Raw genomic sequence first — 16,844 nt, forward strand, 5'->3', positions numbered from 1 at the left:
GCGAGTACAGGAGGGTTAAGTTTGATTTTGGGAAGAAAAACAAATTAAAAATCTCGTTCCGATTGTTGTTGATTGTTGGAATGCGGCCTATTTCGTTCGAATGCACAAAAAGAATTCGCGTCATTGGACTGAAGCAGTGCCATTCGTCACGTTGCCAAAAATAATTATTGGTTTCATTGAACAAAAAAAGTCACAGGAGGGTAGTGTTCAAGACACGACCGCATAGTTGACGTAGGATTCCGTTAGGCTATCTGTTGGTTTTGGATATGTTTGAAGAATTACATCGTTAAACCCTTTGATAATGATTTGGTGGTCCTGAAAAGAGCCTTTTTGTTTGGTTGTTGGGTATTGTTTGTTCACTCCACCAGTGTTTACCGAGTGATGATGACAGAAAGATGGTAAATAGTCGTTGGATGTCGCGTATCAGATAAAAGATACCGAAGTGGAACCAGATGTGATGAAAATCGCCCTCTGTGATCCTAGACGAGATGCCGCCTGTGTTATGTATGAATGAAATAAAGAAAAAAAACTCACCAATGTAATACGAAATAATCACCAATACCGAACACAATAATCATTTTTTCTCATCATTAAAAACATAATACTTTAATATAGAGAAAAAAATATTTGAAATAGAGAAGGTAATTTTATTTTATAATTTTAACTTCCTGAGTGTTTATTCAACTCAATGCGAATTTTAAAGGGACTAACAACACTTAATACTATATGTACAGTATATGGGAAATCACTACCCTCCTCTAATTTTCTTCACTTTTCCATTATTTCTCGCCGTATAAACTTTCCTTGGGTGAAAATGAACACAACAAAACAGACGGCTCAAACCAAACGACTCGTTCTCGAGCCGAAACACACCTTGGTTTTTACTTATGAAAATTGAAATAAATCGTTTCATATATTAAGTCATTTTTAACACAACTGCTACCATATACAATTTTACGCTTACACTTGTGCTAAATTTTTCACAGTACACGACCGGTCATTGATATGAAATTTCACGAAGCGACCAAATTAAAGTTCCAAATTTAAATTTTATTTGCTAGAATTAATCGTATCACTCACCTTACTTGCAATATAAAAATGCCCCCGACTTGCATATACTTGCAATGTCGATTTCCCCCAGGCAGATTTGTTTCAATGTCTCTGTTATGGAATACATTTCGGTAGGAACAAAAGTTCCCCCTACTTTCATGTATTTGCAATGACGATTTCCCTCAGGCAGCTTGGTTTTGATGTCTCTGTTAGGGACCCGTCGCATGTGTCGTCAATTTCGACCAATCAGAAATGGGTATTTCCGTTAGGATAGGGGTTGAGATTTTTCAATTGTTCGTTAGTTAGTTTAATGACATATATTTTTTTCTTCAATATAAAAAATTGTTATGGAGTGCTGAAATCGATTGACGCGAAAGTTTCATCAATCCATCATGAAATGACTGAGCAATAAGCGTTTGAAATTGGACAATTTTCACGATGTGCTCGATTGTCGACTTTCAAATTGTACCCCAATATGTTCCCGAAAGACGTAATCCTACGTCAAAAAACCTGAACTGCACTAAAATGTGGAAGATGGCATTTCTAGTTTTCAGTTGAAATTGAATTTGGATGTAGATTGGATTCTATGCTATTGCCTCCTTCGCAAAAGAGCATTGCTATCGCAACCAGGGCTTGACAATTTCGGAACTAGAAGATGAAATGACTTTTTTACTTCTTCCTCTTCAGCTAATTTCAATTTCGATTGTGGGAATTCACTACGCATACTGCAACATTGAGTCTTCAATTTCGTTTCGTTCTGTTTTCTCTTCCTTGTGAATTTGAAAACAGACGCTCCCGTCTTTTCATTGTGATTTGAATAAGCTGTAGGGGTAGTGAGGGCAAAGTGGTCACCTGCTTGTTTGGTAGTATAACTATTGACTATAGTTGCCGTATTGATAATCATCTTATGTTTGAAGCATTTAATGACTTTTGAGTCACCCTGTACTTCAGTAGAGCTGTCACATGTCAAAATATAAATGAAAATAGGAATTGCTCTCTCGATAGCCATTCGGTCGTAGTTCTGTTCGCATGGTATGTAAGGAATTTCTCGTGAAATTTAGTTTATTCAATCTGATATATTGGACAAATCATCAGTTTGGACGACTGTTCACATATTCTAGAAAGGTGAACAGATATTTTGTTCAATCTCAGCGATTAATTAGCATAAAAAACACTTTGATGTTTGGGGGCAAAGTGGTCATAGGTGAATAACAACTTACAATGTTCTGTTTTCTAAAGCTGATATACCTCATCACATTCTGCTCTTGAAGAGGTTCCTTTGTGGCTTTGACCCTAGAAAAATATACCACTCCAACTAAACCAAGCCTCACTATGCGGAACGTTATGTGTTTCTTACTACGTTTCTGCATGCATGAGAAAATTTGAATGAGACTATAGGTGAATAGGCCAAGCTTATTTCATACATATACCTACTATATCAAATATGATTTGAACATTTTTGGACGAAAAAACGCATAAATATATTCCCATTTAGCTTGATATGTGACCACTTTGCCCCCACTAGGTGATACCTCCAAGCAAAAAAAAAAAAAGTTCGATTTCTCACCTTTTTTCTAATGATAAAAAATGTACTATTTTGAATTTTTATAGTAAAAGCCGTTTGCTATCTTGAACAACAATGAGTTGAACTGTGATATTCAATGAAAAACGCGAGTTGAAGCAGTATGTGGACGCTGGCATATTCCTTAGGGTGACCACTATGCCCACACTTCCTCTATGTCAATTGAAAGTTTCATTCGATTCGGTTTCTCCAAACTGAATTTTTCCGGACCGTCTTTAAAAAAATTGAATTTAATGAGGCAAATGAGGCACACACCCATTTTCATTTGACGATTTGATAACGAGACTGTACGAAGGGTGAAGTGATATTCTATTTTCAGCTTGCATAAGTTCGCATGAAATTGAAAGGCAATAGGCTCATTTTTGAGTGACGATGAGTCAGTAGAAGTGAAATTGTAAGGCCCTAGTATCAATGTTTCGTAGAAAAAAGGAATTTGAAATTTATTTTCTCGTTTTAGTTTTTCTAATTTTATTCTGAGGTTTGACCGCGTCAGAATATTTCTAGTCTATTTGAGACATTACGATTTTTTACGTATGGCTATTTCTATTGCTCCCGTTTCCTTCCCGAATAAACGCGGGAATCCATTACAACACATTTGCAAACAAAATATCGTAGTTAAATTTCTTCGAAATTTTCGGTTGGGAAGCAAAAAAAGCTTCAAAACTACGTGTAAGTATCTGATCCCGCCAATTTTACAACACTTAAATATGCATCCGTTTATTATTCTCGATGTGCCTTATGTTTTTTTCTCTTTCACAAACGGTTCAATTCATATGATTATGAGAAAAACAAACATAACCATTCTGTGGAAGTCCTATTTCCAGTGCCTGCAAAAGGAACCATCTGGCGCCATGTAATCCAAAGTCAGAATGGCACGGAGCTATAAAATATTTATAAAAATTGCGTGGAATGGTACTCAAATAGAAGCATTTCCCCTCAATCGAACGCCAACAAAACACTTGGAAGTGATGTTTACTACCCATTCAATCGGATCGTTTCTATTCCTGGAAAATTGCAATTGAAAGCCACCCTTCGAAGTTGTAACTTCTTCAGAAAGCTGCCACTTGAAGGAATGCAAAAATATTACGATAAAATACTGCAATAAATTTTTTTCTTTGAATATTCCAATCTATTTTTACAAATGCACGAATCTGCAGGTCATCGTTATCGTCGTCGCGTTATTGAATTTTCCTGCTCCTGGATGATTAATTCCAGGAACTCAATCCTAGGACAACTGGGATATGAATAACGCATAACAAGTTGATGGAACAAAGACACCAATGGGAATGCCCCATTCATAAACCAACCAATACTCTTCCTCTGAAGCATATCATCGAGTGATTAATTGAACCGGATATCCCGGTTAATTGCTTGGCTTGTGACCGTCCGTTGTCGTACACAAACGATGCCGTGGGTCATGCGGTCATATCATAGCCGAGGACCACGGGGGTTTCCGTTCGGAAGCGGCGCAAATACGTTAATTCCAGCGGATTTGCCTCCCAGACGCCCAGTGGTCGTGGCTCCTATTTGGCGGAAATGTGTGGAATCATTAAAATAAAAAAGCTAAAGCCCACCTTATTAAGCTCTTTTCACATTCGCTGTTTTTTCACCCCTTCTCTCACGCAGGATACACCGACTCGACCGTGGCTGTGATTATCGTATACTGTGTGCTGTTTGTCGTCGCTGCCAGCGGCAATCTGTCCGTGGTGATTACCCTTTTTCGATCCCGACGCCACCGGCGGTCCCGCGTCAGTCTCATGATTTGTCATCTGGCTGTCGCCGATCTGATGGTGGCCTTCATCATGATCCCACTGGAGGTAAGTCAGACGCAGTTTGCGCGGGTCCATTCGAGGGCTAACAGTCTGTTACTAATTTAATGCCAGAACGAAGAAAAAGACAGGCGGAATAAGTTTGCTGACAGAGAAATGTGGAGCGGACAGGAACTTTTCCTGGAATAACGCAAAAAAATTGTGACGAGAATCCAATTAAGAATTGTTATTGACGCTCTGAACGGCGTGGATTGGTGTAAAGTATCAGCAAGTGTTTGCTCACTTTCGTCGAGTTTTGTAGCATCCGCTGATGAATACATTCATCACAAGCAGAGCAGTGGACAATTTGGAAGGAGTAATTTTCTAAAGATTGTGATTTCCTGAAAAATGCCATGGAGGTTTAAAACATAGATCTATAAATCTCAGATTTCATACACGAGGAAATAATGCAAGACAATTTTTCTGAATCCTTTTCATTCAGAACTCAGTTTGACCATCACTAGGTAGTGGTCTAAATCGATCGTATTCTCGATGTAGCTGCGAGTAGAATTCCTCTTCATCGTCATCAGTACTACCCAATTTGCTGTGTTGAATATTAATTAACATTCTAGCGAATTCCACGCGCTTCCGCAAACATCAAACATCGTTCATATTATGGCCTGAACTTCTGTCAAAATCCTACTTACAGACTGTGTCGATCGCTGAGATCGAACAGTCCGATGAAATGGTAGAAAAATAGTGATCTTCCGGTGTTTTGTGGTCATTAGGATCTTCAACACGTCGCCTTTCCGATCATTGTCGAGCACTGGTTAAACACACGTTTCCTGTGCCATTTGCTACTTGGGAATTCACTTAGTTGGACAGTCAGAATTTCTCATGACAACTTTCAAACATTCGATTTATCAAGAAACGTACAGAAACACATCCATTCAAAGCACAGATCCATTCAAAGAACAAATGCCACCATTTTTTACATCGCCATTCCCGAAAAAATTTCTAGAAGAAATAAAGCTGCTGATATCCAAGGGACTCCAAGTTCTCAGATCCACCGAAGAGGTTTCACTGCAAACTCAGATATGGAGACCCATTCTGGTGTTGCACCTCTTGCGCTTCCTTCTGCGGGGTAAGACAGAATGGCCTGATCGAACCTTACAGTGTTGCTCCCCGGAAAGATAAACTTCGTCCATGTAGGGGAAAGTCTGGAAAAAAACGGTCGGAGAGACGGACACTCCTGTATAATTGATAAATTACATTTTTGTTTTAAATTTTTATGATGCACAAACTTGCAATACGGTGTATCAATATCTTTGACACTTACTATGTACACCTAGCTGGCTTTCTGTTAGAATTGTAAATAAAAACAAAAGAGTAAACTACAAAAAGCAGCACGATGTAAGTTTTCGTTTGCAGAAAATAAGATTCTCATTGTTATCGTGTAATTTTTGGGGTGTTTTTCGTTACGTGAAGGCTTTACCATCACTTCCCTTTCAAGTTTATCGTATCAGCGGTGAAGTTTTCTCATTTTTATTCCGAAAATGTTGACGAAAATAAAATATTAATCAAGTCGGGTAAGACGGACACCCCACCGAAGGGAAAGGCAAACATTTTGTTTTGAATCAATTTGATTATCTCTTCCTTCTTTTATTAACAGATGCCCACTCACTACGTTTGCAAGTGCAACCAAATATCATTGGCGAATCAGCAGAGCGGTTTTTAAAACGTAATCCGAATTTGCCTTTCCGAATGCTGGAAACTATTTTAGACATGAAAAAATGAGAAAAATCACAAGCCCTTCTAGATGATTTTTGTCTAGCTTTTTTGTTAGATCATCTTTAAGACCTCCAAAAGTTATCGAGTACATAAATTTGTCCATCTTTCCCACCCCAAGTGTCCATCGTTTCTACCAAGTGTCCGTCTTTCCCGACTCAATCCTATTTATTCAGCCCCCTCTTTAAGGGGAGGGGGGGGGCTGCGATACAAAAGAAACACAAAATTCTGCATTACTCGAGAATTAATCAAGCAAATGAAACCAAATTAGGCATATTAAGGTTTTAGGATGCAATAAATGTTTCTATGGTGGTTAGACTTTCCTCCCCTTTCTCTAAAGGGGGGCTGCCATACAAATGAAACACAAATTTCTGCATTACTCGAGGATTAATCAAGCAAATGAAACCAAATTCGGTATGTGGAGATTTTAGGGTGCAATAAATGTATTTATGGTGGTTAGATATTCCTCCCCTCTCTCTTAGGGGGGGGGGGGCTGCCATACAAATGAAATACAAATTTCTGCATTGCACGAGAACTAATCAAGTACAATTTGGGATGTGAGGGTTTTTGGGGAAATGTTTCTCTGATGGTATGATACTCCTCCCTACTCTGGAATGGAGAGGGGGTCCCATAAAATATTACTCATATTTAAACCAAACATATTCCAACCAAACATGACAATTGAATATTTTCGGAAAACTCTGAAGGAAAAAGGGAGAATTCGGAAAATTAAATTCCAATATGTTCTACAATTACATAGTGACAAGTGCTGTTAGTCCATTTTATGTTTGCGCTAGCGAAATTGATCTTTGTTCGGAAATGGAAATGGATTTTCATGTGATGAAACGCACTCCTTTATCTTCTTCTATCTATACCAATAACAAAGTATCGCCGAATGTGAGCAGAACTCGAGGAAGGAATTGTCCGATTTAGGGCTGTCTTATTCTATCATATTTTCTGTATAAAACATTTATTCCATGTAACAGAAAAACATGTTATTTGCAAGTGGTTGAAAAATCTTGAACGAGAATTGTGTCTCAAAATAATCTGATATTATAATGATGAGTTTTGTTACAAATACTAGGAATTTGATAGTAAAAGGTAGATTTAATGGGGTCGATTAGAAGATCAATCAATGTACAGTTCTGCCATTGGCCCCAGAACTTGCTCATAGTAAGAAAATGTGAATGTTTGAAGGTATTGATAACAAAAAAAACCAATTTTGGGCGGGACGAAGTTTGCCGGGTCAGCTAGTTTTATTGTATAAGGAGACCTAGACTATCAATTTGTGGTGAGATAGCTATATTTTTTTTGTGAAATTCACGCAAAAAAACAACTTTTACTTAGGGTGTCCGTCTTTACCATCCTTCCCCTATTAGCAGACCAACTCGAACAACAGCAGACTCAGAGTCCGTATTTCTTAAAGCAGATGAACTTCGCTTCGCCGAACTTTTGGAACAACTACGTGTAAGGTCGAATTACCACAGAATTCCAGAACGCCGAACGTTACCTCAGAATCATTACGTGCAATGTCAGTAAAGGAAGAAAAACAGCTAGAGCTCTCAGAGTCGAATCCATAATTCCAATGTGGAAGCCATCACCGAAACATACCGAACAACACATACCCAGCACTAGACGAGGCCTGAAGTTTCTCTCCTCGTTAAAGAGCTTTAAACCGTACAACAACTGGTCGGTGATTGGTCAGACCGAACTAAGTAACATAGTTATGATTTCGAGTAAATCGAACTCAAAGTTTGAAGCTGTGTGGTTTTAGTAGCTTCCAATAATTTTCCTACAATCTTTTTCTACAGATTTTGGTTTCTCTTTAGAAAAACCGTATAATGGTATTACCACAAAAAGACCTCTTTAAGGTCTATCGAGAGGGTTTTACGTCTGGCTATATGTACTTCGTTCACTTTGTCTGAACATTTCGATGATGAAATCATATTATTTATTCAGTAGAATTTCCTCGGCTAAACCTATACAATAAAGCAAATCGATTTTATGAGTTGAAACAGTATTTTACATACCAAAAATAATCGATTAGTTTGTATTTTGAAGTACAATTATTGATTTTCTAAAAAAAATATGTTACAATTGTGGAATCCTGCAATCTACAGTTCAACTCACTGAAAAATCATTTTCCAGAACAAACCTTCTTTGACGTCCACTATCCTATTCGCTCGTTTGCACACTCCATGTAATATCGCAGAACTGGGTAAATACTGTTATCAGGATGCCACATCAACGACAAACGGGTTAGCGTGATTCTGAAGAGTACTTGCAGTCAATAAAAGACCACGGTTGGATTTGAAATCGATTATGAAATGTTCATTTTTTTTCACTCTCTGACACTTGGTCCACTTTGTCTGAACAAGATATTCTCATATATAGGATCAACTTTTCAATAACTATGAATTGTCTGAAAAGCATATACATTGTGTTTCAATATGAGTTACTTCTTTGTGTTCATTGAAGGACAAAGGGAAGAATCTTCTGATGCGGAGAAATTCAATATTTCGTTTGAAATTCCTTCCATTTTCTGGTTGTCAGAAAAAACATGGTCGCTATGGTCGAATTCACTTAGCCCATTCTGACTGCATACTATCATTAGTTTTTGCCAATAAATCTGGCTGTTCGCAACATAAGTGTGATCTGAAAAAAGGAGAATGTAGATTTATAAATTCTTGATTGTTTGCTACTATTAACTCATTTATTTTTTTATTATACTTAGTCCGGTCTGACTGAACACCGACAAATTGATACCATTGAAGGCTGCCAGGATATCCTTCAGTTCTTTTTTTTCCTCTGTACTATAGTGACTTATAGTGACTTTGCCTTTAGTTCTGCCAGTAGCAGTCGCAGGGATGGAAGTCTCGTGTTGGTTCTCCAGGTACAGCAGGTCAAATGACTTGAGAAGTAGCATTAGCATTAGCATTAGCATTGAGCAAGTTGCACAATATCGTAGGTGGTACGAATTCAGAACAGTTACGTCAAAAGCTTGCCTCCATCCGTTACTGACGATTGGTAGTATCTCTTAGATGAAGGCATGCTTTCTCCAACAGTTAAGAATTGTCCTGGCCACGTCCTTGTAACTGCTGAGGAATGGGAAGGAATGTTAGTTCGATATTTACTTAAGAGAGATGCAGAGAACTCTATGACCTCTCATAAATATCTCGGGAATTTAGGAAATGTGTTAGTAGGAAAGGTAAGCCATAGGATACACTCAGTCAGTGTTATTGGCACGGCTTGTGATTACTATATTTATTACTATTACTATATTTATTACTTTATTACTACTTTTACTATTACTATTACTATTACTATTACTATTACTATTACTATTACTATTACTATTACTATTACTATTACTATTACTATTACTATTACTATTACTATTACTATTACTATTACTATTACTATTACTATTACTATTACTATTACTATTACTATTACTATTACTATTACTATTACTATTACTATTACTATTACTATTATATTACTATTCTGATGTTGTAGATGTACTCCAGCCTTCCGATTGTTGTCGCATTAGAAGCTATATAAAAAGAATTGATTTGTTGATATGTTAAATTTTGATTTGTTTTTTTTCATTGATACACAGGAAAACCTTCGGAGAGGGAGTGCTTCAGCTATCTCTTATCCAGTAGGCACAACCCCTCTACTATCTACATGTCAACAATTATATGTTCTTCCTGAAGGTTTAAAAATTAAAAAAATTTTACCACATGATTGCACAGAATTGCTAAGATATCAGAGATAATATTTTATATAAAATATGAATATAACTATTAATTGAATGGTGAAATTATAAGAAATTAAATATTAAAATGTCACGAATGAACTCCGCTCTTCCGAATGTTGTCAAGGTAATCCAGTTCAAAAAGCTGTGTAGAAATCAATTTACCTCTATAAAACCGAATCTAAAAAAAAAAAGAGAAACCGAAAGAAATCTCGAAATAGTAATTTGGATCCGTAGTTTCAGACCATGATTATGCTTTGGGCTTGTGTTTATTGAACGAAACTAGCAACACTCAACTCGGGATCTGCTTCACACGAAGGTAGATATGTTATCATATAATGAAATATCAGTCTAATATAAATTTAATGTTAGTATGTGAAAATAAAATAATAATAAACGCATACTGTTACATAATACAACGTTAACAAAACAAATGAAAATATATTCAAATATAGATGGGAGGTTTTGCTAGATTCAGTAGCTCTATAAAACGAAACTGGGATCCCTAATTGATGTCTGGAATATAAATATGAAACTGAAAATGATAGCTTTGTCTTTTGATGAATCTCAAATTTTGACCTGGAATCCAAATAAAGAAATCCTTATTCAACATCTAAAACATAATGTCTGTATTATAACGTACAAACGCCGAAGCGGAATCATCTTCTTCTTCTTCTTCTTCAATGGCACTAACGTTCCTAGAGGAACTTCGCCGTCTCAACGTAGTATTACTTGCGTCATTTTTATTAGTACTTAGTTGAGATTTCTATGCCAAATAACACGCCTTGCAATGCATTCTGAGTGGCAAGCTCTAGAATACGCGTGATCACAGTGCAAGTCGGAGGAAATTTCTTTGACGAAAAATTCCCCCGACCAGAACGGGAATCGAACCCGAACATCCGGCATGTTAGTTATGACGCTAACCACTCGGCCACGGGAGCACATAGCGGAAGCGAAGCGGAATCTGCAGTTTGTTAAAAAAAACCCGACAATATCATTCTAATTTTAGACAAATCAGATCAATGATAATACGTTTCAGTTAAATATAAATTATACCTAAAGTAGAAACAGAAATCCGGAATTTAAAAATTGGGATTTAGACGTGTATATAATAAGGATTCGTAAATTTGTTTGTCTAAAGCCAATATCTAAAAAAGAACGTATTGTTAATATTCTTGTAAAAGTTAGTATTAAAAAATTATATTAAACCAAGATATTTCAAATAAGAAAAAAATCGCACCACATTAGGCGTCGTGCACAAATTACGTAACGCTAAAAATCCGAATTTTGGATCCCCTCCCTCCCTACGTAACGCATTTTCCTATCTCTAATACACAGCAAGCAACGCAACCTCTACCCCCCTTCTCGCGTTTCGCAATTTGTGCACGACGCCTCAGGAAATATGCATAATACCGAAAAAAATTTATAATAAAAATTGAAGATAAACCAGAAGCAATACGTTTACTGAACGCGACCAAGTGCACACAATTGATAAGCACCCTATTTCTTATCTTGATGCGTAAGGGAAAAAACCAAACACAAATAATATACACCAATATCTCACGCTGATGTTGAGCTATAAAAAGAGAAGCATGCTATGGAAGAGAATATATACATATGGGAGAAACAAAAAAACTTATCCTCATATAGCTTACAGCTCGGTTTTACTACTGCATTTACTGGGCGCTGTGCTGGTGATAGTATCACTGCTCAACATACTCACATACACACACATCAACATTCTCAGTGTGCTGTTTCAATAAACATATACACAACACACGCGCGACAGTAAACTTACACAAAATGAATTTTAGAATCAAGAGGCTAATGTTATTTCGTCGCGGCAAAACATATACTATATTCCGTAGTCCCGACACACTTCATTTCACACACCAAACTCACGCGACGAAAAAAAACTACACAGCAACACGAATCATTTTACCGAAAATTCCAGAAAGATATAAATAATGAGCCGACGCAATACTAAACATAACTTTTATTATTTTTAAAGAATTTTTCACATGACTTCCTAGCATAGCATATGATTCGGGCAAAAAGACACATAAAATGACGAGAGAAAACTAACACATCTGTAACGGACACAGGATGCGAAAATATTTTTCACCGTTGGCGTTAATCTAATATGTTCATATAACATACTATAACATACTATGCACACTTTATAATTAATTAACTGAAAAAGCTTAGTAACCGACATCATTATGAAATATTGCGAGATGGGGGTATATAATGCTTCGGGAACAGCACTTTTCTATCACAAAAATGACGATTTTCCACCACGCACTCCTAGGGAAACGCACACGAAACAAAATTACAGAGCGAACGGAAAGCACGTCTGCTCCCAGCGACTACTCGCGCTAGACTCCCGTCAAATGACTTGAGAAGTAGCAAGCGAAAAAATACGTTGTTGAATTTTGAGGTATAGTCTACGTCATAAACTAGTTATCAAAAACTGAAATTCATTCAGAATACTACAGCTCACACAGTCAACAAGCTTCATAAACAATTCAGGTTGAAGGATTGAGATTTATTGTTTGATTTTTTATTATAAAGGTTTCAGACATTCGCCTCTAGTCTTGAAGACTCGGATCTTGAAGGCTGATGAGAAGATCAATCAATGTAGTAAACTCAAGTAAACAGTGGGGAAATGTGAATGCTCGAAAGTATACATACAATTAACTAAATTTGGAGTGATACGAAGATAGCCGAGTCAGCTAGTAACTTTATAAATATTTTGGGGTTCTTCACTCTGCGCAGGAAACAATATGGAAATCAACGAGGAATATATACGTCTATTTGTGCAAATCTAGAATATACGTTCTTTCACTAATCGAACAGAAAATACAAGACTACCTCTTTTTCTTGTCGGTGCTTCTTCTTTCCGCTTTCCAGTAGTTGTTTGTGTCGAAGAATTGTTCATTTTGATCTTCTCATTAGTGAACTGCTCTCTTAGCGGTTCGTTTCCAAAACATTAAAATATGGAAATATAAATATATTGAAATATTACAGTTTCTTCTGTGTAGAATTATTTCAGAAGCGCAGTCCGCAATTTAGGTTAGCTTTCCAAATTGTGTTCTAGACATAAGTTTTAATTTTTCGGCCATTCCAGGTCAAACCGATATGGTGGTTCACAGATTTTTATTGGTAGTTTGGTTCCTTATAGCAAAATTTAAAACCCGTTTTTTTTTCATTTAGATGCGCATTTCAATTTTAGGGTGGTCAGAAAAATCATTTTTCCCAAAAATGATCCGGATTATGTCCCAGATGATTGACAAATCAAATCAAATTCAAAAATATTCTTTGGAAAAATATTACTCGAAAAATAGGATTTGATTTTTGCAATTATTGATTGTATTTATTGACTACGTCTTTGATTTCTATATTGAAGGGTCACTCTACGAAAAATGTAAAAAAATGAGGAATTTCAAATGCATACACCGCGTTTCATAACTATAGAACCATACCACTTTTTTGAATTTCCAGAGACATGTAAGAAGTCGGTTGAATTGAAGTATATAGTGTAGAATACAATAACTATCTTCATTTATAAGACTGGCCATTTGAAGTTTATTGTTGTGTTCAGGCGCGAAACATTCAAAAAACTAACTAAAATTCCAGTGCTTCATAACTATAGAACCAGATCGAAAAAATCTCACTCCTCTACAACATGAATTACAATATGTTTCTCATTCGTAGGTCACCTTTAGTTTTCAATCAGTCCAAATAACCCATTTGGGGTGATTTCGACCAAGCTGCACCATGTTTATGATCTTCAAATCACTCATACTGCTTGTAAGTTGCATCTACTTTTCGTATGATCACTCCTTATAAGTTCTTGGTGGGGTTTTGATCTGGTGAACAAGCTGACCAGTCCAGAATTTGAAGCCCCTATACATTGTTTAAAGTCTAGAGACTATAAACTATTTCATTCGTTTCTAGCCTTGAGAAAGACCATTGGAAAATTTCACTTTTCCTGCATTATTTCTAAGCCTTCATTGCCTTGAGAAAGGCACTCGATCCCTCGCCGTCCAGCTCACCCAGTAACGATATTGTCTAGTCGGTGTCCTCACGAAGAACGACAAATACATCAGAGTAGGGGGAACTACTGTTCCCACCGAAATGTGTTCCCTGACAAAGATTTCTAAATCAAGGTGCCTGGGGAAATCGGCATTGCAAATATATGCAAGTCGAGGGCATTTTTATATTGCAAGTAAGGTGAGTGATACGAGTATGTCTAACAAATAAAATTTAAATTTGGCATTTTAATGCTGGTTGCTTCGTAAAATTTCATATCAATGTCCGACCGTGTATTGTGAAATATTTAGTAATAAGGGTAAGTGTAAATATTATATGGCAACAGTTGTGTTAAAAATGACTTGAAATATGAAACGATTTATTTCAATTTTCATAAACAAGAAACCAATGTGTGTTCCCGCTCGAGAACGGATCGTCGTGCCATCGTGTCACCATCACACGATTGTGAACACTGGTGGAGTGAACAATAGGATTGGGCGATCTCGGATCGATTTTGACGTAGGACTACGTCTAACCGGAAGATATAGGGGGTGAAATGGAAATCTAGGCACTGAACACGTAGGAAAAAATGCAAGATTTGGAACGCTTATAACTCGAGCATTTCTCAATAGATCGCAAAGGTTTTTGCATCAATTGATAGGAAATATATCTATCATAGCATCTATCATAACGAATAACATTTAATTTTTCTTGAGATAAATAATTGAATAATTGTGAAATATCAAGCATTGTCCAAATGCACTATGTGCCCATTTTTGATTGGTCCATTTTGTGCTCCTCAAATCGTACCGACCAAAACGGGCAACCAGAGCAGCAGCGAAATACAATGAAGCACGATTGGAAAGGAAAAAGAAAACATATGAACGAAACATTGGTCGCAGTCTCACACATGCGTAATTCTCGAGCCAGCCAGTCAGCTTAAAAATCCCCGCTCCGCTGCCGTAACGATCATTCTCATCCAAACCGTACACCACATCGGTTCGCATCACAACACATCAACAAACCAACCCAAGCAGTCATGTCTGGACATGGTAAAGGAGGAAAAGTGAAGGGAAAGGCAAAATCCCGATCGAACCGTGTTGATCTGGAGTTCCCCGCAAGGGTAGCTAGACCGAACGCGTTAGAACCAGTGCACCAGTCCACCTAGCCGGCGTTATATAGTTTCGGCCGCCGAAGTGATCGAGTTAGCTGGCAAAGCTGCTCGCGACGATAAGAAAACCCGCATTCGGAACAGAACACATTCGGTTCGGTGGACATCAAGACAACCGGCAGTTGTAGCGAGTGGCGAGTGGCAAACGCAATCGCAAAACGGCATCAGGTAGCAGAAGAAAAAAGTTTGTTCTTTATACAAACGGCCTTGGTGGCAAATCCAGAACAAGGCGGCATCGAGGGCGTTCGAAATGGTTTTTTTCAAAACCACGAGTACTAAGTTTTCTAAATTGGAACCATTCCATAAAACAAGGCGCTTTTCAGGGCCATTAAACCTTCCATAAAAGAAGGAAATACAGTTCAATGCTTTCTAAAACAATATTCAAAATAATAATAAAACACAAATTGATTTTTTCATAATTTGTTTGCCAGGATATGATGAGTATGTGAATTTGACAGTTGTTCTGAGCTTATTGATTTTCTCTCAATTCTTAAATTGCTTCTAGATTGAAAGTACAGTAATTTACACTTATCTCGACATTTAGCTAATTGGACGGACCTGTAATGCGACATATTTAGTTGGACATTTTTGTAAACATAGAGTTCGGGGTCCAAATTATGACCCCACATTGAAAGTCGACACTGTACCACTGTCATCGCAAATGTTCAATTACTGGTTAAAATTACCTCCAATCCGATACTGAGTGGTGGTAATGCGACGTGTCATTGAATGTAATTTACTGTACAACATGTCACAAGCAGGATGGGAAGAAATTTTCGTGTGGACGTAACAAAGGAGGACAAGTTAAGGGAAAGGCAAAGTCTCACTCCAACCGTGCAGGTCTCCAGTTCCCAGTTGGTCGCATTCACTGATTGCTCCGCAAGGGTAACTAGGCCGAACGGATTGGTGCCGGAGCACCAGTATACCTAACAGCGATTATAGAGTTTCGGCCGTCGGAGTGCTCGAGTTGGCTTACAAAGCTGCTCACGACAATCAGAAAACACGCATCAAGAACAGAGCAGCTTCGGTTCGGCGCTCATTAAGGCAACAACTAGTTTCAGCGAGAGGCAAACGCAATCGCAAAACGGCAGCAGGTAGAAGAAAGAAAAAGTTTGTTTATACAGACTGCTTTGGTGGCAAAATCAGCCACCGTAAAACACGGCGCTTTTCAGGGCCATTAAACCTTTCAAATAAGAGTTATTAAAAGTTTTTCACAATACCAATACACTATAAGTGACATAATATGACATATAATATAAACTGATTTTTTTTTGTTTATACTTGTTCTTGAACATATTGGTGGTTGGGGTCTTTTAAATTGATCATTCAGTTTTCACAAACCCATGTATGGTTTCCGAATTAAAAGTGGCTTCAAATTACAACACATTGTATGCAGGATGGCATTAACGAATTTTCTCGGTAGCAAGAACTGCTTTCTTTGGTTGATAACTGATGTTGAAAATTGACTGACGTTACATATGCATTGCATAGAGAAATAACTAAGGAGCAACACGATGAGCTATGTATTTCCTGCTGCTCTGTTCTTATTTTAAAGGGCTTTAATCCGAAGGTCATCCGTCCCTGTATTTACTGTTGGTTTTTCAGAACGCTTATAGCTCGTTTATTTCTCGACAGATCGTAGAGTTCGTCTCCAAAACCTCAGTTCTTTTTCATTTTTATTTACTTTGTTTGCGGAGACTACAAATCTTA

At 37.3% G+C, this 16,844-nt stretch overlaps 1 protein-coding gene across 4 annotated transcripts in view; it reads left to right on the forward strand.

Moving 5' to 3' along the window:
• Window positions 1–16,844, forward strand: part of LOC129772804 (adipokinetic hormone/corazonin-related peptide receptor variant I-like) — a 345,849-nt gene that overhangs the window by 184,363 nt on the left and 144,642 nt on the right. For all 4 annotated transcript variants that reach the window (XM_055776278.1, XM_055776280.1, XM_055776281.1 and 1 more), the window contains one exon: window positions 4,259–4,449. In XM_055776278.1, the coding sequence (XP_055632253.1) occupies window positions 4,259–4,449 (191 nt within the window). The remainder of the gene's footprint in view (window positions 1–4,258; window positions 4,450–16,844) is intronic.

The sequence above is a fragment of the Toxorhynchites rutilus genome, chromosome 3 (assembly GCF_029784135.1).
Source record: "Toxorhynchites rutilus septentrionalis strain SRP chromosome 3, ASM2978413v1, whole genome shotgun sequence".
NCBI classification, from domain to species: domain Eukaryota; kingdom Metazoa; phylum Arthropoda; class Insecta; order Diptera; family Culicidae; genus Toxorhynchites; species Toxorhynchites rutilus.